General features: G+C 35.9%; 1 protein-coding gene across 1 annotated transcript in view; it reads right to left on the reverse strand.

Annotated features, from left to right (window-relative positions):
• Nucleotides 1-26,892, reverse strand: part of TNPO1 (transportin 1) — an 80,721-nt gene that overhangs the window by 20,057 nt on the left and 33,772 nt on the right. The window contains exons 10-20 of the mRNA XM_069084973.1: nt 22,233-22,293; nt 19,145-19,313; nt 17,918-18,070; nt 14,110-14,335; nt 11,708-11,879; nt 8,236-8,322; nt 5,137-5,244; nt 4,872-5,030; nt 4,573-4,660; nt 3,403-3,501; nt 3,124-3,219 (exon numbers count right to left, since the gene is read on the reverse strand). Coding sequence (XP_068941074.1) covers nt 3,124-3,219; nt 3,403-3,501; nt 4,573-4,660; nt 4,872-5,030; nt 5,137-5,244; nt 8,236-8,322; nt 11,708-11,879; nt 14,110-14,335; nt 17,918-18,070; nt 19,145-19,313; nt 22,233-22,293 — 1,418 coding nt within the window. The remainder of the gene's footprint in view (nt 1-3,123; nt 3,220-3,402; nt 3,502-4,572; nt 4,661-4,871; nt 5,031-5,136; nt 5,245-8,235; nt 8,323-11,707; nt 11,880-14,109; nt 14,336-17,917; nt 18,071-19,144; nt 19,314-22,232; nt 22,294-26,892) is intronic.

A 26,892-nucleotide genomic window follows, 5' to 3' on the forward strand; every position in this document is an offset into this window, starting at 1 on the left:
CACCACCAAACGCCAACCAAGACATGAGCAAATGAGGGGGAAGGAGAAAAAATAAAGAAAAAACAACAAATAACTCAGAAACAGAAACCAACAGAATCTGTGTATGATAATAAACATAAGATTTCACCAGTGCTGTTTATTACCACCCCCTAAAATAAGGGGCAGCAACATATATGGCATACTTTTGGGGAAAAAGAAAGCAAAAGGAATTAAAAAAATTTTTTTAAAGATTGAGAGAACACCAAAAACACAAGTGATTTTGCTTCTCCCACCCAATTTATAATGCCCACACATGACTGACTATTACACTAATAAAAAGACTGATCTGGAGATTACTTCGTTTAAGTTAGTAAATATTTTAAGAATTCAGTATCAAAATGAAAATAATTAAGTATAGTTCTTTAAGTTACATAATTTGGGTAAACTTACACAATAATTTATATTTATTTCATAATTATTAATATTAAATGGACCATGAATCATCTTAAATGTGAAGTATATTTTTTATAATTGAAATCTGGTCTTTTCATCTCACCAAATTTCTTTCATTCTTCAATTTTAGACTGCCCAAATCAGTAAAGTTTCAAGTGTTAAGGTGCTTACTGACTGAACAGAGCAGGAAACAATTGCTATAATGATTTAAATCTCATTTCAGCAAAAGTCTCCATGTAACAAAAAACTCCTGGTCATACGTTAATTTCTAACAATATTCAAATTATAATACAAAAAAAATTTTGAACAGGAGTTCACTACAATCCAATTTGTTCCACTTATTTAAAAAAAAACATTTCTACTAGATGGTCTAACCAATTTTCAGCTTTTATTATAAAAGGCATAGTATCAAAGTAGAGGTAAAATAAAGAATTAAATGCTAATTTTTAATTTTAAAAATGTAAATGGGAATGTAATCACCAATATGTAATCACTGAAAATAAATGCTTTCTTAATATGAGATGAAACAACTGCAACTCAGAAGTGCATTCTACAATTAAAAAATACATACATAAATAAATACCTATACATTTAAAAAAAAAACACAGAAAACAAACCATGAGGTGCTTTAATGGTGTTCTCTCAAAAACTCACAAAAGGTTAATATTTCAGAAAAAAAGGGTGGGGGGAAAAAGATAATGTTTAAGGATTACTTGAAGCAAACTACACAGATAATACTAAAATCCAGCAGATTCAATGAAGCAGAGAAAGAAAACCTATGTTTAAGAGACACAAACTATGCAACATTCTCATTAAACAGGCATAATGAAACATGCAATAAAGCAGATGATGTTCTGTTAAAAAGTTCAGTGTAGGATATACTATCTTAAAAAATATTTTTGTTAAAGAGGCATTGTATAATTAATCTTGGACCACTGAACTTGAGCAGCAGAAGACTTGGTTTCAAAATTCAGTTCTAACACTTAATAGATGTGTTTCTTCTTAATATCTACATTAGGCTCAATTTCTTCATTTCAGGATACTACTCGAGCTACCAACTTTTGAGAGTTACAGTGAAATAATATAAATCTGAACTATCATTATCACTGCCCTCTTAATTTTATAAAATTCATTCTAGATAAAATTGGAAATAATGGAAAATCAATACATTCTAATTACACAAAAGGTCTACATTTCTAAAAAGTTGAAATGGTAATGAAATAGTTCTATTCTTTTTATTTGTATCCATAGAACACCTCGCTCAGAGCAGGCTCTTAATGCTTGCTGACTATTTGATAAGCCATTAATTTTTAAACGCTGCATTTTACCTCTAATGTACAATTTATTCCAATAAATTCTGGCGTTAACAGGTATGCTATGGAGCAATCTTTAACTAACTAATTATCAGCTGTATTTTCAATGGTGGTTATGAACTTGGGTTTCATCATTTTAATCCAATTTCTAATTTAATTATAGTATAAGTCAGTTAATGTTCCAGGATGTACTACTACAGATTTAATAGCCGATATCCCACAAAAAACTTTAGGTACATCACATTCAACATTTATTTGCTGTTATGCATTCACATTTAAAAACAAAAGATTTCTTTTTTTAATTACTATATAGGAAAGCTTCTATAATTTTATAATAATAAAATGCTTCAACTCTGGATGAATGTCACATACAGGTACTGCATTCTAAAAGGAAAAAACTTGTAAGATACAATTTTTTTTTCAGTAATGTTTCCCTTGTGAAAAGATTCAGTACCCATGTAGCCAAACAACCAGATCTTTTTAAAATTTTAAAAGATCTCCTTCCATACTAGCTCCAACACTTTAAAAGCAAATCTTTTACATTACAATAAGTTTTATTCTAATCTTTCTATGGAATCTTTAGAAAGACAATCACAAATCACAACCAAAACTAGAGGAATGAGATGAATGGAAAAGAATTTTGAAATTTATTGCCCAGAACTATGAAGAATAGCGGTGGGTAAAAAAACCAAAAACAAATATATTCTATAGTATGGAAGGTGCTCTTTAAACCATATATACATGCTCTTTGAAAATGCAAAAGGGAAACAAGCCCCCATAAATCAAATCCCACAAAGTTCCGAAGTTCACACTGAGAAGTTAGTTACTGGAGAGAATACAAAGGTGCATGCTAGTAACAAATAATTAACTTTCAACAGCAGTGCCATTGTCCAATGTCTCAATCTATCTCAAAGTTATAAACCTTGATATAGGGAAATAAAGTGGGATAGATAACATTTTTATAAAATTTTTAGACTTCTCCCCATGTATATGTCCAGCTCATATGGCTCAAAACTTTAAAAAGTTAATGTGCATAAACACATATAGGTACAATATATTTTCTGAACCAGTATAATACAAACCCCATGAGGTTCCAGTATTATTGAACCATTAGCCATACTTTAAGATATTATTAGAAGAAACAAGGAAGACAGATTTCTAATTGTCTTGTTTGTACTTCAGAGTTTTACAATACTGTTTAGGAATATAGCTTCATTAATAAACAGCATATTTTATACAGAAGATCCACAAATATTTATTTTTAAAAGCTGGACAAATGTTAGTATTGAGACGGTTTTTCTAAGCTAGAAATTTAATTTAAAAGAATTTTAAAGGCAGTTCGTTTTCCCTTCACCACAACAGTGCTGTTATATGGTACCTGTATTCTCTAACAACGTCTTTGGTGTGTTGGGTCTGTTAATGATTTCTACAAGCTGGTGCAACACCATTGGAATATAAGGCTGCATCTCTATACCTAGATAATTAAAAAAAAAAAAAGGAAAAAACTGTATAAAGAAGGAAATATTTAGAATTGTATATCCCGCGATGCAATTTTATGTTTATGCTAATATATTTAGGATAAATCTAATAATGCTTATGTTAATTTGATAGTAAGAATTCATTTTAAATCTCAACATTAAAAAAGAAAAAGTCTTACCCATTTGAATTGAGATTTCTCCAATTGCCCAAGTAGCATTGTTGCAGACTGAAATAAATTCTGGATTTAGGTTGGTTCCCAATATTGGCATGAAATCAGCTAGAAAAAAAATAACATTTTTTAAGATTCTGTGCATTGACTGAGACATCTTACTCTAAGTGAACTCTGCTTCAGAGGTAAAAAAGACCTTCAAAACTATGCTTAAACTGACCTAGGGGAAACAATGCAGATTGGTTGCTACACTAGAATGCCACCATCTACTAACTGAGACTGTTAAAAGAATATGCACTATCATACAAAATATATTCTTCTAGATCAAAAAAAGAATTCAGGTTTTAGAAATATTGGTAATGTTTCTCTGAATTAAAATGGCTACCTCTGCACTTTAAAGGCACCTCCTCACAGGAGCCAGAACTACAAATTCAACTTAAATTTTTTATTTTTCTTGTTATGTCATTTAAAAAAGATTTACCAGATTTTTATTTAAAGCATGATTTTTATTTTCTAGGAGTCACGGGGAGAGGAACTTATACTTCAAATAAAAATCCAGCACCTGAACTGGTCAGAGATAAAGCTTTTAAAGTATAATTCAGTTTATAAAAATGTACACATTTTAAAATGCACAATGCTTGACAAATGTTTTTTTCTTTCCTTCTGTCACTCGTTCATCTACAAAAGGCATATTTGATTATTTAAACATTTGTGGATCCATTCCTATTACTCTAAAAAAGACTAGCAGAATTAAAAAAAAAAAAGCCTTATCTTAAGAGCGTGGGTGGTTAGGCAAGGGAAGCAGAAATTGGGCTGCTGATTTCAATTATAAAACTGTAATTTTTTTTTTAACAACTTGTTTCTGGAAAGGTGAGTAAATTATAATCCAGCCACTTAAAAAGGAAGAAGTAATGCTCGATGTCTTATGCTCTCTATCCCTACTCCATTGGTATATTCTCATGTAGAAGCACAGCTGCAAAAGTGTGACTAATTTATTCTGTTATTTTCTTGTCTTACATAAACAATCCTCAAAATTGTGATGAAGGCAAGTAATCAAATAATGTATATGACAAATGAATGAGATTTGTCACCACACAGTGTCCATTAAAGAAAAGCTGAGTTAATTGTGCTGGTGATGTTATCATTACAGAATAAGTGGGGAAGTAGGTAAGGTCATACCTATGCAAGGTTTAACATGCTGAAAGCATGCCTTTGTCAGGTCACCTAACAAAGCAAATGAACTCTGTCGAACTTCTGGCATTTTATCCTGCAAAAATGAAGGAAAAAACCCATCATTCCAATTCAGAAAACTGTCAATTTGAAGCCATCAAAGTAACTGGTTACTTTATGTGAAATAATAGTAAGAGAGCAGTCCATAAAACAACAATGGAGCTGGGATTGGTTTTAATATGTTAATCATTTCATTCACCACAAAGTAATATAGTATATGACTTGCATGGGATTAAAAAACATCTTACCTGCATGCACTGGTACATGAGTGTTAGAATGTTGCTTCGAGCTACTAGCTGTTCAATGTTGCCTCCAAGTCCTTCAGCTAAGCCACTGAGTAAATCAAGAGCCACAATCATGAAATCTTTATCAGGAGCCTCATATTGATCTGGTTGAGCATTGTGCAACTACAATTTTAAAAAATGGTTTTAAAATGAACACTTTGTTTAAAACATTCAAGAAAAACTGCTAATAACTGACTGGGTTTAGCAGGCTCAGAAAACATGAAATTACCATGGCTTGTGCAAGAGTCTTCTGGACAAGGTTCACACAACGCTGATACACAGGTTCACAGTATGGAAGGAAGCCAGACTGCAGGGCCGTGGCAACCGAAGACAGGCACTGAAACAAAAGTCAAGCATGTGATGACTTTTTTGGTCAGACTCAAGACCTCTGAAAGCACAATCCAGCAAGGCACAATAAAATCCTGTATAGCTAAATGCTGATGATTAGATTCTCAGTCTGGGATCAGTAATGCACTAGTTGCTACATCAAATCTCACTTCCTTTTTCTTGTGCATCATCATGTCATCCCTGCTCAGTCCTGCTTCTGTTAGATTCCCTTCCTTGCCCTCTAGCCATCTTTGTCAAACCTTTTCACAAACATCCTTCCTGCTCATTTTCTACCTCTAAGCTCTAGGAACAGTAATCAAATCAATACTGCATTCCTGGAAAGGGGCATTTATCAATTGTACTATAACTCCACACTCATCTATCTACTCCGTAATCAAATTGTTCTATTCTGGTGACCTCTCTTACATATCTTAACTTTATCAGGATGGAAGCTTTTTGAGTGCAGGAACGTGACCGGCCTTTCCTAATTGTATCTCCATCTCTTAACACTTAACATATAAAAGCCTTTAACACCTTTTTTTTTTTTTGGCATTCATTCAAATGTCTAACATGTTTCCATCATTAGGTCAATATTTTTGTCATAATTCCCTCTATACTCCCCTGACACCAAAAGCAAAGTTGATAACTTGGTACCGCCCACCACATTTGAAAAGACACCAGTTTCTAATTCTATTTTAGCAAGGTTCATTCCCTGCATACATGAGTGATGAAGAACAACGGTTTCTAAAATGGAGTCTATTCCCAAAAGAATAATTCATGGGGTTCATCAGACAAATCATCTGTCTGGACTGAGTGGCATGTTTAACAGGCCCTTCCCACTATCCACACCTGAACCAAACCTAACATACATGTCATCACATCAGTAAGTGCTGAGCTGGGGAAGTGGCAAGAAGACACAATTCTCAGCCGGCTCTGAGGATTAGCACTCTCACCTATGTAATTCTGGTGATCCTGAGCATGATATCCTTCTTCCTTAGTCTTTCCAACACATTTCTACAAATCCTAACTTTCATATTTTCTAATTCTACCTCTACCCCAAACTATAATCTTAGTGATTTAAAAAAAATTTCTATGCCAAATTAACCCTTACAGGCATTTGACAAATAATTTCTAAACTTAAAAATCTGGAAGCCCTGTTATCTAGGGTCACAGGATCATAGGTTTAGAACTGGAAGGGATCTTAAGAGATCCCAATTATTAAGGTTAGTTTTTCCTTAAAAGACACTGAAACCATTCTTGAGACTTTACTGGCTCAGAAGACTAAAAGCTCAGGCTGTTGACATCACTTCTTAGTCACTGTAGTACAAATAAATTGTCCAGAAAGAGCTCCATGTAGTGGCGATGATTAAAGCTGGAAAACCCAGGCAAGGGAGCTGCTACATTAGCTCAGCATGTCCTCAGCGCATATCCTTTTGGGAAAGCTTTCTGCTATGCCTACTAATTCTCTTTCTGTTAACTGCTGAAGGACCCAAGACTGAACAGAAATTATCAAGGGATGGGTCCAGGTCAAGCTTAACCCAGAATGGCAATGCAGTAACAAAGTTTATAATACGGAAAAATTTGGACACATTTTTCTGGTCCTCTTTTTCAACACCTTTTTGAAAGTTTAAGATCTCTTTGCATTCTAGAGACTAAACTATTTTCCAGTTCTCCATACATGTATCTAATAAAGAACTGTCAATTCACGGACAAAGGAAGTCATCACTGCAGGCACTTCCCTCACCTCAACAATTTATTGCACACTTACTATGTGCCTGGCCCTCTGGCAGAGAATTGTTTTAAGAGCTGAAGTTAATTTGAAGTTACTACACTACACACAATATTACAAATGCCAAGTAGATCATGCTTTATGTCAGTACTCCAACTGTTACAATTTTAAAATTGCTCTAGTTTGAAATCATTTATGTTCTATTCCAATACCCCAATGCAGTGGGGCAGCAACCAAAAGCTATACAATTAAGTTACAACCTCTATCAGGTCATACTTAGGCAGGAGAGGGTCATGACAAACTCTATCATCTGTTACTCAAAGATTAGACCAACTAAACATGCAGGGGCAGATCACTAGGAGGTTGGCAACTGTAATGGGAATGCAAATTTGGAAGATCTTCCCTGCCCCTAGGCTAAAATGCACCTGAAGCCTGGGGAGGGAGGCTTGTTTTTCAGTTGATACTTCTTGATTGGCCAGTGAGTTAATAAGGTTGTTACATTCTCTGAGCCAGGAGAAGGCTATATAAGCCCTGATGTGTAGCTTTGTTTTGGGACTCACTTTGAGAAGTGTTCTGAGATTTGATCTGAATTCTGGGAAGCCGTTGTTGAGAGTCCCCCGGCTTTGAAAAACCCAGATGTTGACTGGGTATGGATGTAATGTTGGACAGTTTGGAAATCTGTCTACTTGATCTGTTTCTGTCTTGATAATTCTGCCTGTATGCTTTGAAGTTCGGGGTGCTGACCTTTTTCCCCTGAACAAGGTAAACGATATATGTCTGACTGATTAAAGTAAGCTTGTTAACCCATTTTGAGTTGCTTTCCTTCAACAAAGCAGATCCAAGAACCTGTGGTAGCTGCAAACCCTGAGGACGCTTGGGGTGCTTGCTGCTACAGCAACTCATTAAAAAAACTCCTTTGGTCACTGCAACAAGTGATCCATCAAGAGAAGGAATAATAAAACTAACAAAAATAGCAGATCAAAATATACTGCACATGAAGTTATCACAAATACAATCACAACTTAGGCAATAGTGAAAATGTTGTACTTCATCATCTTTCAAATCAGATATATCAAACATACAGCCTGCAACAGTTCTGAGTGCAGCATGGACCAGATTAAAACGCAACTGGGAAGTGTTTAACAAAATAAATAAAAATACAATACAATGATAATTTTTTTTGAGTAAAGATGCAGTTCACAGGGATCCTTATGTGTAGTTTAGTGGCCCCCTTTGTATTGAATTTGATGCTGCTCCTCCCAATGACCTTACCTCAAGTAAAGGGAAGAGATCTTTATCTTCATCTTTCAGCATGTTCCATTTCTGAATTAGTGGAGGCATTAGCATCTGTATATATTCCTATTTATATGGAAAAAAACAGACATTTTTTAAAAAAGGACAGTTTCATGATGAAATGAATCAATTTTAGTACTGAAAATCAAGGAAGAGAAATTGCCCTTTATAAGACATCTAACCCTGTTGTTTTACTTTTAAAACATTCTTTACAAGTTTGACACTTCTTTCTGGAGAACAGTATACACAGACATCTTCACAGTTCAAGATGAAAAGAACCCTACTGATGTGCTGTGACAATATAAACTGGCCTTGGACTCCTTAAGGGAAATAACAGTATGGTTCACAACTCTACTGCTGAAGAGGTAGCATGGTGTGACAGAAAGAGTACTGGGCTTGAAGTCAGGAGAGATGGCAGTTCAAGTCATGGCTGACAAACACTGGCACTGAGGGCAAATCCATTTCCTGTCTCTAATCTAATCTAATCTAATCTAAGCTAATGGATCTTCTCCTGTAAAATGGGACACTACTATTTGAAATGCTCACCTTAAAGAAGTGGCTATGAGACAAATGCTTTGTGAAACAGAATTTACTTAAGTATGATTTTAAAAGACGACAGAAAACAAATTCTCAAACTTATCTTCCAATTCATTAGATCAGCGATTCTTAAACTGTGGGTCAGGGCCCCTCATGGGGTTGCAACCCACAGTTTAAACAACACTGAAGGGGCTGCAAGTGGAAAAAGTTTAAGAAGACCTGAATTAGATCACATGATTCAGAGCTGGCTTAAAGCTTGGAGGGGACTGAATCTATCCTGTATTAATGAGGGAACTGAAACACAAGGTGACAGTGACAAACCTAGGTCCCATGATTCCAAATCTAAATTAAACTGACATTATACCTTATCTTAATTCTCAATCATGCATCACATAAACTTTTTTTCTTACCTGACACAATGGGGGCCAGGGGAAACAGGGACACAACCTATGACATGGTATGGCTATCATTACATAGTGCTTTAAAATCAATATGTAATCTGAAACTACCTAATAGTCTAAAACCATGGTAAGATCATCTTAAAATAAAATTAAAGTATAAAGACTTAAAGTATCACATATTAAAGATGTCCCTTATTTAACTGTAGACAGCAAAAAAGAAGCTAAGCAAAACAATATAGATCCAGATGCCCAAATTCTCAAAGATCATATCTAAAACAAATTAAGAGAGCAATGAAAAGTAAGTATACCATATTTTGGGGTGGGTGTGCATGCTTCAGATATTCCTAGCAACATCAGCTCTCACCACAATTTGGATTTGATACATTTTTGGTCAAACTAAGCTTCTTCTCTCAAAGGTGGGAGACAGAAATAGTTGGCATATCCGTGAGGAAATTTAATAATCCTTGTGTTTGCTCTTATCTAGATTCCTGTGGTCTGCTTACTCTAAGTGGTACATTTGCAAAGAATGTTAGTTCTTTTCTTAACTAGTTGTCCTTCTGAATATAAAAGTATATATACCAAAATTCAAGAGCCTGTCACTCAAGTGTACTCTTGCATATCCTGAAGTCAGGACAAAAGGATCTGGGTGGCTATTTCATAGGACGTCACTTGTTTTGGAACTTGTTAAAATAAGGATACACTAAGGATATCCTATATGCTAACTGTGAGGGCACACCAAAACTCTATTCTGAGCCTTCTTCTCTTGCTAGACTTTCTTCTTCTTGGTTCCCACTGTTTTAGTATGCTTATTTTTGAAGATGGTTCCCAGATATATACAATCAGCCCCAGTCTCTATCCTGAACAACCTTTGAACATCACCATCTACCTACATCCCAGAGAGGTTAAAAAAAAAACAAACCACCCCTTAACTCCCCTGGCATTCATCCCTCTTCCAGACCTTATTTCAACCAAGAATACCATCTTTTCAATATACCATGTTTACAAAACCCAAGTCCTCCTCCACTCCCGATTCTCCCTTAGCTCACATATCCAATGTCCTATAACTAACATTTCTACCTTGATAGCATCTATCCTTTCTAATCCCTTCTCTCTACTCACACGGCTACCACCCCAGCTTAAGCCATCATCATCAAGCCTCGACTACTGAAATCCTCCTTGTTACCCTTCACTCCCAAGTCTCTTGTTCCCTCTAATCCATCCTTCACACAGCTGTCAAAACGGATTCCCTGAAGTACATTACACTCTCCTACTCAACAAATTCCCTTTTACCTGTAGGATCAAAGACAAAGTCTTCTTTGGGTCATTGAAAACCTTTTATAACCTAGCCCCAATCTACCTTTCCATCTTACTATATATTATTTATCATTATACACATACTACAGTCTATCCAAATGGGCCTTCTTGATGTTTTTCACACACAATACTCCACTTTCTGTCTCTGTGCCTCTGAAATGGTTGTTCCTCACGACTGGAATGCCTTCTCTCCTCAATTCTACCTCTTGGAATGCCCATTTTCCTTCAAGACTCAGTTTGAGCACCACTGTCTCCATGAAAGTCTTCTCTGGTCTCCCCTCCTAAAAGCTCCCTCTATTTATTCTGTACATGTTTTTCTAGATGCTTATTTATATATATATGTTGTCCCTCTGAGAGAATGCAAACTCATCAAAGCTGGGGATCTGTTTTACTTTTCTCTCTGTAACCCCAATGCCTGGCACACAGTAGGTACTCGATAAATGCTTATTTATCTATCAACTGAGGCATTAGAGGCAAGACTGAAACCTAAGCGTTCCCAATTCTGGCAACTGGTGGTACACTGGTAAGAGTACTGGGTCTGGAATCAAGAACACCTGAATTCAAATCTGACCTCAAAAACTTACTAGCTGTGTGGACTTGGGCATGTCATTTAACCTCTATTTGCCTCAGTTTCCACAACTCTAAGCACTAAAGTAACTGGGTTCCTTTAAAATTTGTATGAACTGGGGCGGCCAGGTGGTGTAGTGAGTAAGAGCACCAGCCCCAGAGTCGACTCGGGAGACCTGGGTTCGGTTCCGGGCTCAGATACTTAACACCCACACAAAATAACTGACAGTGTAACCTTGAGCAAGTTACTTAACCCCAAGTGCTTAGGGGCGGCCAGGTGGGCACAGTAAGAGCACTGGCCCCAGTGTCAGGGGACCTGGGACTGGTTCTGGCCTCCGATACTTGGCACCCACACAAAAATAATACTAACTGGCCGTGTAACCTTAAGCAAGTTACTTAATCCCAATTGCTAAAAAAAAAAAAAAGAAAAAAAAAAAGGAAAAAAAATTGTATGAACTGCAATAGGAATTGAAGTAATTTCAATGGCGCAACTGTACATGTCATAAGGAATTTCATTGAGTTCAGTGCTGTTTCTTTTTATCCTTTCTGTTTGACTTTTACAGTAGAGAACTTGCATATTAAGTTAAAGGGTTAACATTGAAAGGGGCTAATACTGTTAGACATATACTTACCGGTTTATTTAAATGATGCCCTACAGAATCTGCTAATGTTCCTATGGCATCATAAAGAATGAGTAGATTCTTATGCTGGTATTTACTAAATGCGAAGACCAGGGTGTCAAGTATATAAGCAAGGTAGGGAACAAGTTCTGTACAAGCCTCCTCTTCCAGGGTAGCAAAGGCACTAAGAATTTTTTTTAAGAAAGAGAGAATTGGTTATTACATTTAAAAATTTTTTAACAGGGAGAGGTACACTGTGACATAGTGTGTCATTATTTTCTACAAGCACTCCACAACCCACAACATCCCAAAAGACTTCTTTTTTAAAAAAATTATTTCAACTTCCCATTCTCATCTACTCATCCAATCCTAGGCCTGCCAGGTTGGTACCATTTAGCCCATTGTTACTTCCAGATCTAAAGATTAGATTTTGGGATTACAAAACACAATGAAACAAAGTTGTCACAATCTAGTCTTTGCAAACAATTCTAACATAAAAGAACTAGAAACAAAAGAAGTGGCCTACTGCCAGGGAATAGATAAACAAATATCATTGTACCTTAAGAAACCACAAATATGATGAATTCAGGGAATCATGGGAAGACTGTATGAACTGATACAGTGAAATAAACAGAACAAAGAACAATTTACACAAGGCCTACAATGATGTAAAGGAAAACAACACTGAAAGACATTCGATGAAACAAACAATCATAGCTTCAGAGGATTTTGAGTCAAACAGACCTGTGTAAAGAGGTGGAAGATGTAAATAAGAAAAGAAATATATTTCTCAGATATGAGCAACCTACTGATTTGATCAAGTCAAGTCTATTGATCAAGTCTTGCTCTAAGTCCTGCAACTAAAAATTGTCTCATAATTAACTGTGTTGGCTTCTCTTTTAGAAGATCTAGGGTAAAACATGAAATCAATTTATCACAGACTTGATAGACAGAAGTGACCTAAAGATTATGTCAGCCAACCACCTCATTTTACAAATGAGGTCCAGTGAGGCGACTTGCCCAAGGTCACGACACAAAGAGCTCAGAGACAGCTTTCTAAGGTAGACTTAAACATGCACTAGTTATTGGTTATGTTAAAACCTTGGTTCCTGAAAAAATTCAATCATCTTACTGCTGCTATGGAGAATGGCTAAAGTGTATTGTTTTACCAATTCACTTCATATTTAAAAAAATTTATTTACAATACTATTTCTTTATATGTATAATAATTCTCCTTAATTCCATTATGTTCATCATCCCATAATCATTTTAGCAACTGGAAAGGATTTAAATGAGGCAAGAATGAAATGTTTTCTTGCTAAGAATTGGCTATGAAAGGATATTTGGTTGTAGAAATTACAACCAGAAATAAGGACTCCAAAATATGTTAAGTACATTCCAGAAAATTTATGTCAAAGGACATATGCTCAAGACAGGAACATCCCTAAATCTCAGCCTGTAAAGTAATTCTAAAAATGGAAGGTTCACACACCTATTTACATAAGACTAGTAGTTGAGATGAAGGTACTATGTAATCATTGAACAAATAAAACAGGAACAGTAGGTGTGGGATCTTTTTTGGTGAAAGGATAATCTACCTGGGGGAATGGAAAATGGAATATAAGTATTAGAAACCAAATGTAGCAATGTCACTTAGAAACTAGCCTAAATACGATCAAGGTTAGTGGTATTAAAAAAAGGTCCTAACTTTTTACCTTCATCACTACTATCATCTTTGGAAAGCTCTAGATGGGGACTCATTCCCTCTTTAGTTTTCTCACTTTTGTCACTAGGTAGTTGTGTGCACATGTGCTACGCAGTGGGGAAAGAGAAATAATGAGAAATTTGGGGCCATTATTTTTTGTGGTAAGCCCAAATTTTGAAAACTACTGGAAGGCCTACTATAAGCACCAAGCAAAAATTGGAAGGTGTGGAATATGTTTAAAAGTTTTAAATATGTTTTAATGTTTAAAAGAAAAAAAAGAGCAAAACAAAACCCCCTCCAAACTTTAAATTAAGTTCCTTCCTGTTTCCCTCTATTCCTAGGGAGATACTATCATATTGTCAGTCATTTTTTTCCCCAAGCAAATAGTTTTTCTAAAAAGTTAAACAGTAAAAACAAATAATGCGAATTTCTTGTAAACAGACCTGTTAATCAGATAGCTTCCTAAAGCTTTATCATCAAGGAAAACATGTAAACAGGGCAGTAAGAAAATAGGTTTTAAACATTAACATTCAAAAAGTGACTTTATAAACTGAAATTTGCTAATCTGATTAAAATGACTGCTAAGTTATCTCACAGTGTATCGGGTTTATGACCTGGGAGGAACCTTAAGAGATGCTGAAAAGTTTAACCAATGACTAAAGTACCAAAGGAAAAGGTGAGTTATTTGTGATTTAAGATGATAGCCTACCTGCAGGCAGCTTCTTGTACTCTCTTGTTGCTATCTAGAATACGTTTAAGTAATTCTGTCATTAATGGCTTCAAGTACGTATCTGGGGGCTGGCTAACTACCCAGTGTGCATAGCGGCTAAGAGTCCAGCATGTAATGGAACGTACAAGAGCCTTTTTATCAGAGAGGCACTGAATAAGGTGAGGAATGAGTTCAGGCAGATATGGTATCATACCCTGCATACAACCTGAAAAAACAAAAAACAAACAACAAAAACAAAAACAAAAAAACAAAGAAGAGGAAATTACAAACTTTTAAAATAAATCTGACACAAGCTACTTCCCATTTGGAAAAGATTAGTTGAATAGCAGAAAAGCAAATAACATCAGAACAAAATAATCTGTATAATAGATGACACCCAAGCAGAGCCCCATGTCTCCCTTTTCAAAGTAGTATTCAACACAACAAAAACTTCAAATACAAAAAAAAAGTGCACAAAATCCTTCGGACCTTGAGAAATGAAACCTGTCACTTTAACTTAAATGACAAAGAACACAACACAAATTGCATAAATTCTAACATGGAAAAAAATAAGCACCAATTCAAATGTTGCCCATGCTATCTGCCTCAAGTTTTGTCATACCTTACTTCCAGGCACCAAATCCAAAAAACATACAGATCAACTCTAGGTGTGCAACTACCTAAAAAAATTCATTGTATTTTTAAATTAAAAATCATTTAAAAAAAAAAATGTTTTGATACTTCAAGTCAAGTCAACAAGCATTTATTAAGTACCTACTCCATGCCAGGCACTGTGCTAAGCATGGGGGGGGGGGGGGGGGGGGAAGAGGGCTGGGGATATACAAAGAGGCAAAAAAAACAGCCCCTGGCTCTCAAGGAAATCAGAGTCTAAGGGGGGAGGCATATAAATCACTATATATTAATAAGCTATAAACAAGATTAGCTGGAGATTATTTTTTTTGGAGGGCAATTGGGGTTAAGTAACTTGCCCAAGGTAACGTGGCTAGTTTTCGTGTGTGTGTGTGTGTGTGTGTGTGTTTAAGTGTCTGAGGCTGGATCTGAACTCAGGTCCTCCTGACTCCAGGGCCAGCGCTCTACTCACTGTGCCACCTAGCCGCCCCCTAGTTGGAGATTATTAATCGTGGGAAAGTTTATCATCAAGGTGGAATTTTAGCTGTGACTTTAAGGAAGCCAGGGAAGTCATGGCAGAGATGAAAAGGGAGAGAATTTAAGGTACAGAGAACAACCAGTAAAAATGACTGGAGTTGGAAGATGGATGTCTTGTTTAGAAATAGTTCACTTTCACTGGATTGGAAAGTACATGGTAAGGTAAGAAGAGTGGAAAGGTAGAAGGATGGGAAAGGGTAAGGTTATAAAGATCTTTAAAATCAAACAGAGGGCTTTATATTTGATCTTGCAGTTTATTGAATGGGGTGGGGGAGGAAGCATTATGGTCAGACCTTCAATTCAGGAAGATCAATTTAACAACTGAGCAAGGGACAGACAGGAGTGGGGAGAAACTTGAGGCAGAGAGACTGATCAGCAAGCTGTTACTTTATAATGGCCCAGGTATGAGTTAAAGGTAGCTTGAGTGGTGGAAATGTCAAGAGAAGAAAAGGGGGGCATATATAAGGGGTGTTATAAAGAATCACAAAGACTTGGACCCAGATTGGATATGGGAAGTGGTGAAAGTGAGGAGCAGAGGATGATATCTATATTAGGAGCCAAGAACAGTAGCACCCTCAACATTAAAAGTTAGAAAGGGGAGGATTTGGGGAAAAGATGAGTTCACTTCTGGACATCCTGAGTTTTTAAGCAGCTACAGATGGGAGATGGAGGTTAGGGATACATGAGTAGATTTGAAAATCATCAGCATAAAGATGGCAATTGAATTCATGGGAGCTGATGAGATCACCAAGCAAAGCAATTAAGAGGTTGAAAAAAAGAGGAACAATGACAGAGTTCTGGGAGATAGCCACTGTTCCTTCCTAACAAATCACCTCATCTCTCATTTTGGTTTCCTATAAAATAGTTAAAAGGCTTAATAGCATGTTTGTGACTAATAGCACTATTCTTTTCAAACAAGTTCATATTGAGAACGCCATGTTATGCTCTAGTAGTACTTTAAAAAATAAAAATCTTGGAACCAGCTTTCCAGGAAATTGAAGTTAACATCAAAAATGTTATGAGGCTTTTGTAAATAAGAATATCAAAGTGCAAAATGATAAACCATAAAAGTTCAGTAAATCAAACTATATTTCCTCAAAAGAGTAAATTTTAATTCAAATGTGATCAACATCAATGTGATCAATATCAATTTGCCAATAGATGGTGAAGTAGAGATAAGAGTAAATGTACAGTTACTTAACCTAGAGCTAATGTTGTAAGATATAAACGAAACCAGGGATTTATCTGCTAAATGTCTCCCAGAAGAGTGGGGACTCCATCCTCTGCTGCAAATAAATGAAAACCATTAAACAACATCCATTAAATGGTTTCAACTTCTCATAAACTGCATGCATATATATGTAAACACACACACATATGTATACATACATAAACATACACATAAAACATTCATTAAAGGATGAGTGATGCCCATCATTTATTTGAAAATGTCATTACTAACCAAATAATAAAGCAGCATGTACTCAAATCACTTTTCTTGTAAAGCTACTAGACACTTTATTAATACCCTCAACAACCATGGCCAGTGGCAAACATGTGGAAAGACTCAGTCTGACTGGGGCAGAGTTGTAGTTTATTGATATACAATGGAACAAAGTCAAATGGTTCAGAATAGAACTCCATTGTAATACAGTATTTCAGATGTATTATATGATATTAGTCCTAACTTCTTAACAACAGTATTCTTCTGGTGATGTATAGTTACAAATCACAAAATATTCTGATCTCCCAAGAACTTATACTGAAAACCATACAAAGGGTGATGGAAAGACAAAAGGCAGAAGGGTAGGCTCTAATGCATTACTAATGAGAAATTATACAGGAAAAGTAATGGAAAAGATGTTATCAAAAAATTTATGATGGGAAAAAATTATGGTCACATGGGAAGCATGAGGGACAATCAATGGATAGTCAATACGCTCCAACAGTATTTACCTAACATGAAGAGAACACGAGGACCACCCCATGCAGGATGGCTACTTCGTAGTAAAGTTATGGAAAGACCATAGGATCAAGATTGAGAACTGGAAGGATCTTAGAATTGTGTACAGCCCCCTCATTTTACAGATGAGGAAAACAGAGGTTAAGAGACTTATCCAGGCAACTCAGTGATTGAGTCCAAGTCTTTGCAGCTCTAAACTCTGCACCCTATCCACTACCCCATGGATGAGAACTGAGTAGATATTTGGGCATGGAGGGTTTTGATATGCAATGTTGAAGGGAATGGGCACACTACTGTGAGTCTTGTTTGTCAACTTCAGTGCAATAAAACACTTCTATTACATTGTTTAAAAAGTTATGATATAGTGTTATACTTCTCTCTAAAGAAAGATGAAGGCCTAAGTATGCAAAAATTTTATACATAATATCAGATGCAATGACTGTTCACAGGTTTTGCTCGAGGTAGTTTTTCCTCTCTTTTCGTTACAGGAAAAGTTCAATTGGGAGGGGAAACGTGTTGGGAAATAACTGGTGTAAAAACAAAGGCATCATAACTTGAAAGAAACAAAAATATTCTGTTGTTCTTTGGTATAATGGTAGTAACTCCTTAAAGAAAACTTACAATTTTATGAGGTAAGTTTATTAAAGATTTAAAAGTAAAATCTAGACTCTTACTTACCTTCAGCAATTGCTCCTAAGACTAAGATGCCTGATTCTTTAACTACCCATTCGGGATGAAAAAGCAGTTCTTTCAAGAGGGGCAAAATATGTGGCAAAAGTTCATCACGAAACACATTTGCTAGGACATCGAGAGCGGCAGCAGAACACTTTCCTAAAGGAATGATTCAAATTTAGTTAATAATACCACACAAATTTTCCTGACTAAAATCAGTGATTTTTAAAAAAAGGCATTACTTCATACATGACATTGTTCTAGAGATAGTCATTAAAAAATAAGAAAGCCCCTTGTGATAGGGTCTACCAATTATGAAGAGTTCCACAATTTAATATGTGCTTTCTACTAGGTGAATCTAGTACAGCACATAACACACGAAGGTCAATACACAAAAAAGGTATTGGATATTCTGGATAAATAATTAGCTGAACTCTAACTGGGGATAGTTTTTCTTCCTGTGATTTCTATGCAAAAATACTGGTTGTAAATGGCAAACTGCAACTGAACTTGCGATAATCTAATCGAATCTTCAGAATATGAGTATCTAAATATATTGGCAAAGTAAAAACATTACTATTTCTAATGATTCTAAAGCTTATTAACACTACGAAAGTAGACGGAGCACTGAAACTGTTGAAGAAAAATAAATCCCCAACAAAAGGATAAAACAGGCTGAACACATACTATCGTTTTAATGGTAAAGGAATGACAAAATATGCTACAGCAAAACTTGTTAAATGTGTTACAATGTTCATCTGTAAAGTTGATTTTTTTGAGAAGCATGGAATCAAATTACAGTTTGGCCACTAACCTTACCTAAAAGCCAAACTTCAATTTCCCGTTTTGTCAAATGGTGTCCAAGAGAATAGTGAAAAAGTGCTTTTGGATTCTACATTTTCTCAAAAAAGGTCAACATGACTACACCCCTAAAGATAACATAAGTCAGATCTACAGGTAAACAAAGCCTACATTCATACTGATATAAGTCATTTTACTGGATATTCTGCAATGATTTAAGTTCAAGCATCACCAGTTTTAGCTGCTCTGGGAACTAAACAAATTCTTTAACTTCCCTGACTTCTCCAACTTTAACTTCCCAAGTTTTCTTGGTTGTAAAGTTGGGACATCTGAAATGCCTCACAGGGTTATTCTGAAGAAAGTGCTTGGTAATTTATAAAGTGCTTTAACTGAGTGGCTACCACACGAAAGTCATGACATTTTCTGCCTTACTTAGATTCCAGTCAGAAATTGTGTCATCATCATCAAGTTCATCATCATCATCTTCCTCTTCCTCAATTCCATCTTCATCATGCTGCTGAGCCACTGTCCGTGATCGATGAAAACGAGGCCTTATATCTTGTTCACTGTCAGGAATAGCTTCATCTTCTTCAACATCACCCTATTTTGCCAAACAAAACAATGGCATTTCTTCAAGAACAATGTTCATCAGTTAAGATGCACATCAGTAAAAGTGAAACCTGTACTTTTTTATGTATGTTTCTTCATTTATTTACGTATTCTTCATCAATTTCCAGAAAGTTTGAGGTTGTGTTTTCTATCTACTTTGCAGAGTAGTCCTGTGACCTTCCACTTCACTAACATATTCATTCAATGCTACTTTGAAAACACCTGTATTTGCCTTTTGCTACCCACTTACTTGGTGGATTCACATCATTCAAACAGCTGAATGTGCTTAGTAAGTCCTTTATTTTAACTGATTAACAAGCGAAATAAAAAATTTAATGCAACCTCAACCAAAACATCACATCTTAACTACAAGAGACAGAACAATCCAGGCTATAAACCTCAAAACTGGATGCAAAATAAAGCTCCAAGAAACTTGTCCAGCCAAAAAAAAAAAAAAAAAGGCAGCTTGTTGGCACAGTGAATAAAGCACCAGCCCTGGAGTGAGGAGGACCTGAGTTCAAATCTGCCTTCAGACACTTAACACTTACTAGCCATGTGACCTTGGGCAAGTCATTTAACCCCAAATACCCTTCCAAAAAGCAAAAAAAAAAAAGGAAACTTGTCTTCAGCAGTTACATCGCAGGTTTCATCTGAGGATGATTATAACAAAAATAACTCGGACTTGCCTTTTGTCTACTCTTAGTACATTTGCCTACTATCATACTGAACTTGATTAGCTTCCTTTCTAACACTTCCTATCTTCTTATATTCATTTAAAAACATTCAAGGGGGAGGGGGAACTTCAGCAAACTATCAAAGGAGTCCACGACAAAAAAAGGGTTCAGAATTCCTGATTTAAATGAAAGGATTAATCAAACATTCTAGCAAAAAATGTTGTGTATGAGTATATAGAGATTATCAAATTTTAAGGAACCAGATTACAATAAAATATGCTTAACACACTCTATAATAATGAATAATTTAATCCTTCTACAATGATTCATAAAATTCTCTACCCTTCCTCCCAGGCTCTAAATGGTTATAGGCTATATCTGCTTGAGGACATGACAAGAGGAGAAAGACTAATGCAAAAATCACTCTTCTGTGGTGCCGACTGGTATTTAATATATTCTGAGGAAAACCAACCACCAAACAAAAATGGCATCGCCAGAGTTTTCTTTATCAAGGGGCTACACTGGGGGGAAACCCATTATTCTGATACTCTGGATATGGTGAGATACCTAATTTTCAAGCTCAAAAAAAGTGAATTTTGGGGACACTGACTGTAAACATATTTGCTATGTTGTGATCTTACAACTAAAGGCACAAATTTTAATAAAAAGGACTCCAGTGGCAAGAGTTCAAATTAATATGATGCTAATAAGAAGCTTAATATGTTAATTTGAACAGAGAGAAAGAAGTGAAACTGGTGCATTCAATGAAGAATCATTCTCCTGGAAGAAATGCTGGAGGGAAAAAAATAGTCTTTGAATATTAAGTCTGTTGGTATTTAAAAAAAATTCTATGGATAAAGAGATGCTAAAGGAGGGGCTAGAAGGAAAAGCAGATGGAGAATTTGTGTTTTTCAAAACAATCCAAGAAAACAAAATAGCAATTTGAATGTAGTCAGAAAAGAAAAGGAAGTAAAGGACAATTGGTAAATAAAACATCAACAAAAAAGAATTAGACCTACCCTGGGCCCAATGGTTCTTTGGGGGTTATCTTTTGATGACTCATTTTCTATCCCATTATCATTCACCTCTCCTCAACTTTTTTCACTGTCCTTATAAGCCCCTTTCTTCTACCTAGAAACATTTCTAGGAATATCCTACAGGGGGAAACTCATTTACTACAGAAGTATGAATAACTGCTCCCTAATTTTTCTGATTTTTATCTTAAATTTTGCTTAAAAGGGTGACTGGGCTGAGTCAATGTTATATTGGAGTTTATAGCTTTTTATCTTTGACCCACAATCTGTAGACCAGGGTCCAAAAATGCCTGGCATCCAGTGGCTAAGTGCAATTTCATCATATTGTCTAGTAGTTTTGGCAGAATCTTCCCCAAAGCTATAAAAGTGCAATTGATTCTTCCTGTTCATGGACAGTAAGCTTAAAAAGTACAATTCCACAAGCCAGAAAGCGCTACTCAGTAGCTGTGGGGACCCACTTTAGGCCGCCATTGGGCTTCTCTGCTGCCACAGCCAGCTCAGGCTTGGGCTTCTGGTGTGATACAGCGGAGGACCACTTGTTTCCCACTCTCTACAGCTCCAGATTTTGTTTTTTTCTTAGGGAGAATGAAAGTTTAAAGGGCCTCTAATTCTGGGTCTGCAGCCTAAATCCAAAGGAGAACAATAGAGCTGTTTTAGCCACTCTAATATTTCCTCATCAACAAAAAAACCTTGCAAATTAAAATTCTATTAAGTTTTTTTATGTAGAATTTTTTCTAGTCTTCTCACAAAAAATTTCTAAGGGTAAAACTGAAAACAAAAAAATCTGCCCTTTAATTGGTATAGAGAAAACAGACTTTCAAACTCTGAAAAAGCACCATGAATCAGAGACCATTATAGAGAAGAATATGTAGAAGCAGATTATCTGATATCCCATTTCTAAATTAGTATAATATGAAGTCTGGACCCACAGAAACCTAAATTACAAATTAGCTTTATTTGCGAATATATTTGACAGATCAAAATCGTTGAGACCACAGATAAAAAATAGATTTTAAAGAGAAAAGAGGCAAGCATTAAATTTTTATTGCTTTTAAGCTTAGGTAACAAAAAACTAAACAGCTCTATTTAAAATATTTTTATGCTTGTCAATTTAAATAAATTCTTTTTCAAACCCATTGCCTTAATGTGTGATTATCAACATGACTTTTCCCTACACATAAAGAAACAGTTCAATTTTGTTACCTTAAGTAGAATAATATCTATTTCTGAGTACTTCATGCCATTCACTAATACGGGAATCAACCTATTGAAAAAATTGAGATAAACATGAAACAACAGGCACAGAAATTTAAACAGCAGTGTTAATATACTCTGGTAATTTTGTACTAATTACCTTTTTCTCACAACAAAAATGATATCAACACCAAAGGTAACATTTTATTTCAAAGTTTTAAACCTGATTATTAATCAGAAGATATGCAGTCCCCACTTGCGAGTACTTGCTCCCACTTTGTTTATTCAGTGCTAATTATCACTAATAATCAAGTTTATTTCTTGGGGTCTCTACTCAGTGAAGGTCCCAACTGCAATTCAAGTAGATGGCATGAATAAGGTTGTGGTGGGGAAGAAAAATACTTCCTGAGGGTGGCACATCAGCACCCAGGCACACCTCAGAGACATCCTTTTTTGACATCTTTTCCCCTTCAAGATAAATTTGATACTTCCTCTTTCTGGGAGTGGAGGACAGAAGGATGAGGAGCAAATATGGGAGACTTGCTCTTCCAAATGCTCTTCAATAGAGACGCCTGCAAACATTTGGATCCTACAAAGGAATACTTTCGTATACCCTTAGCTTACAGAGAAAGAGACAAGAGGAAAAACATCCATTTAACTTTCCTTGGTTTCTTGAAGAGATGGGGTATTCAATCAAACCCTCTCCCCCAAAACTCCTCCTCAATCCCTCAATCCCAGGGAAAACAGAACGAATGCATTCACCACAATAAAGAGCTAATCAAGATTAGTTCTGTAGAGAAATCTACAGCAACATAATTTGACCTATTATTTCACTACATAATAGAGGAATCCTTTACATAATCAACAGGTATGATAATTAAAATTTAGAACATAACTTTATTCTTAGGACTCCTATAAAAAAGTTGTTTTTATTTTACTCATATTTGTTCTAGTTCTATTTTAGTGCAATATTTAAAGTTTTTTATTTAATTTGACTATCTAGTGAAGAGACTGCATTTATATTTTTGAAAACTCTTTGATAAGCTATCCTTTATACAGGCACTTATGATAATAAGACTACTGTAGTGTCAGTCAAACTGCTGAACAGAATGAGCTCAAGTGCCATCCAATGATGAGAAAGACTAAACACTCTAATATGGAGAACAGCCAAAGCTCTATTCATATAGCTCATAAGGATGACAGAAGGAGAGCAATAATCATAGAAATTCTCAAGGTTTATTCTTTCTTTATCACAAAATGTTTGAAATACAGATGTGAAAGTATTTTAGGATATTTAGTACAATCTCCTACTCAAAGAAAGAATCTCTAAGTGTTCAAATGGTCATCCAGGGGCAGCTAGGTGGTACAGTGAATAGAGAGCACCAGCCCTACAGTCAGGAGGACTTGAGTTCAAATTCGGCCTCAGATACTTAACACTTACTAGCCATGTGACCTTGAGCAAGTCATTTAACCCCAACTTCCCTGCCTTCCCCCCCCAAAAAGGCCAAAAAAAAAAAAAAAGGTAATACCTTCTTTATTCAATAGCTTTATAACATTTCTCCTTATAAGTGAATTCAAATCTTATTTGACAGGATGAATTCCGCTGCCTCTAGTTCCATTTTGTAAGCTAACACTCCCATAAACCTTATCCTACATAGTACTCTTTAAATATTTGAAGCGTAATTATCATTACCTCCTTCCTAAGACTTCCCTCTTCTATATTAAATGTCCATTGTTCCCTTCAATCATTTCCTAAAGAGGGAGGGGGAAGTCACTGTTCTAAAGAAGCTTCATTTCCAAAAGCAAAAATGCAGTAAGAGGAAGTCTGTAACAGAGAGACCCTCAAGTTCCCCTACCCTCTTCTTCCTCCTTAACCCTCACAATCCCAGAGCTAAGTATGGTAGAATGACATGCCTCAAACTGCCTTTACTTAAGGCTTTGTTTCCAAAAGGATGAATGAAAATATCACTGTATTATATGTAAACCTAGATTCACATACCACCCGGCATGCAGCAGGCATGTATAATAAAAGTTGACAGATTATAGGGTAGTGGAATCAGCTGGGGACAATGGGATGCCTTTATTAAATAAGCTTGCCTAGATTCACCAAATGACAACTTTTAGGTATATATGTATACACACACACATATATATTTTTTTGCACAAGGTATGCTACAATACTAAGAAAAATGAGCTTTCAGGGAAAGCTCATATAATTAAACCTTGTTCATTTGGATTCATAAAGTCTAGAATTTGTGCAAGGATGAGCTTATGTAAACCCCTTTTCCATAAAAGGTGCCAGGTAATAGTTTTTAAAGAGTTTTAAAATAGCTGATAACAATTTTTTAAACTCCATATTACAAAGCCCTATTTATGTTAAACAAGTGAAGTCATTATCTATTCACTAAATCAAGCTACTTAAGACTTCTATTAACCATTTTAAGCTATCTTTTATTCTTCTTCTTTAAAGGTGCTTATTTAATTTATTTATATAACGCTCTAAGTTTTGTAAAGTGACTTATAAACATTATCTCATTTAATCCACACAACCCTGGGAGGGAGGTGCATTTCTATGCATATTTTACAGATGTGGTAACTGATGCAAAGTTATGTAGTTAGTAAGCATCAAGATTTGAAATCAGATCTCCTCTTCAGATCTGGCTCCATCTCGGCTGCACCACCTAGCTGCCTAGATCATTGTTATGTTTCAGTCTACTCACACCCTGTGTTTGGATTTGTTGTGGAGGTGAAGGTTTTAAAATCTCAAGATCACCAAAGATAGGAAGAGGTTCTTAACCAGGGATCCATGGGCCTCCCCACACCCCCACGAACATGTAAAGATGGATGGGAAAGAAATTACCTTTCTTTCCTAACCTCTAAGTGAAATTCAGTACTTCCTTTAAATGTTTAAAACCATTATTCTGGGAAGGTTCACCAGACTCCCAAAAGTGTCCACAACTAAGGGGATGTGATCATTCAGATCCCTTTGTGGAATAAGGCAGAAGGCCTCACTTGTCTTGATTCTGATTCTTTGTGGAAAGTATGAGAAAACCATATTTGAGCTGTGGGATCAACATGGAGATAGATCTACGGGAACATTTTGAGGAGCTGCCTTGGGAGACCATGATTTAAAGGATTAACAATTCTAGTGAGGGGTAGAAGCAGCACTTAAAACAGATACTCTAAAAAAAGGGAAAGACTAGCTACTGTAAATGTTATTTATTATAATTTGTTGGCATGGAGCCCAAAGAACAAATCGTGCAAAAACCATTTATGTCTGGAGGGGCAGCATGGCAGAGAAAGAGGGTCTCACCGCAAAGTCAGGTGGACCTGGGTCCAAGTACCAGACCTTGGACATTAGTTCTGCAACCCTACTTTAGTTACAACCTCATGAGCCTGATTTCTCTCACTTGAAAAATGGAGATAATAGGATCCATCTTACAAGTTTGTTATAAGGATCAAATAATCAACAATGAGCTTTGGAAACCTAAAAAGTGCTATATAAATGTGAGCTTTTGGAGTACATATGGTTTCAGAATGAAGACTTGCCCATTTAGTTGGAGGTGGGGCTAGTATTTAGGCTAGAATTAAAGTGAACTCACATTCCCTGAGTGCAAAGCCCAACAGACATATCTGGGTGAGTAGAAAAGTGAAGTCAGCATAGAATTAAAACTCATCACAAATCATTAGGAATAATTTACAAAGTATTTACATATTATATACACACATCATCTCATTTAAATGCTGTCTTTTTAAAGTGCTTAAAAAGTAATTCCTTTTAATAACCACCCTAACTAGTTTTCTAAAAATCACTACCAACCTTACTGGCCTCCTGTTTGTAGAATTCAGAATTCACCATATCCTCTCAAATCATCTCTTTGCATCAACAAATACTTTCTTGAAACACAACTTTCTTCACATCCATCCCCTGCTTAAGGACCTAAAATAGCTTCCCATTTTCAACTGGATTCAGTCTAAGTTTGTCATCGTGGTCTTCAAAATCCTACCTCATCTAGTACCACATCATTCTACCTCTTGCCTCTGAACCACCTGGTCAGACTGGTATCCTCGGTGTCCTTGTACTAACCATACCCATTTTAACTTCCACACGCTTATGCTATTCCCCTGGTGGGAGTGTCTCCTATTCCAATACATGCCTACTGTTCTGGTTTGGCTAATCACCTCACTATTCCTTTTCTTCCCTCTCCCCCCAGTTCAAAGGTCATTCATCATTCAAGAGCCATTCTAGGTTCCAGCTCTCCAAGGAAGCCCACCTCACACTGATCTCTCCTTTATTTCAATACCTGAGGAATTTGTTGTGTCACATTCTGATAGTCTGTCTTGCATTATTCCTTGTTTCACATTTGATTAAATGATGTACATAGCAGTGTGTTAAGTGTTAAGGATACAAAGACAGGAACAAAACAGTTCTCTCAAAGAGTTAGTATCCCTTTAGACATTTATGCTATATCCAAAGATAAGCATGATACCAGGTAGCTGAGTGACAGAGGCAAAGTAGATATGCAGGAAAAGGACATTAGGGGGCTAGAGGAGGAAGATAAGTATTTCTCCTTTAAGGGGGGGCTGGAAAGGAATGTGAAGGCACATGAACTAGGAGTATTTTGAGCAAAAGTGTTTAAAGTCGAGTCTGGTATTACCACAATCTGGA

The sequence above is a fragment of the Petaurus breviceps genome, unplaced genomic scaffold (assembly GCF_028583685.1).
Source record: "Petaurus breviceps papuanus isolate PSGF00001 unplaced genomic scaffold, PetGlider_PUasm1.0 175, whole genome shotgun sequence".
NCBI classification, from domain to species: domain Eukaryota; kingdom Metazoa; phylum Chordata; class Mammalia; order Diprotodontia; family Petauridae; genus Petaurus; species Petaurus breviceps.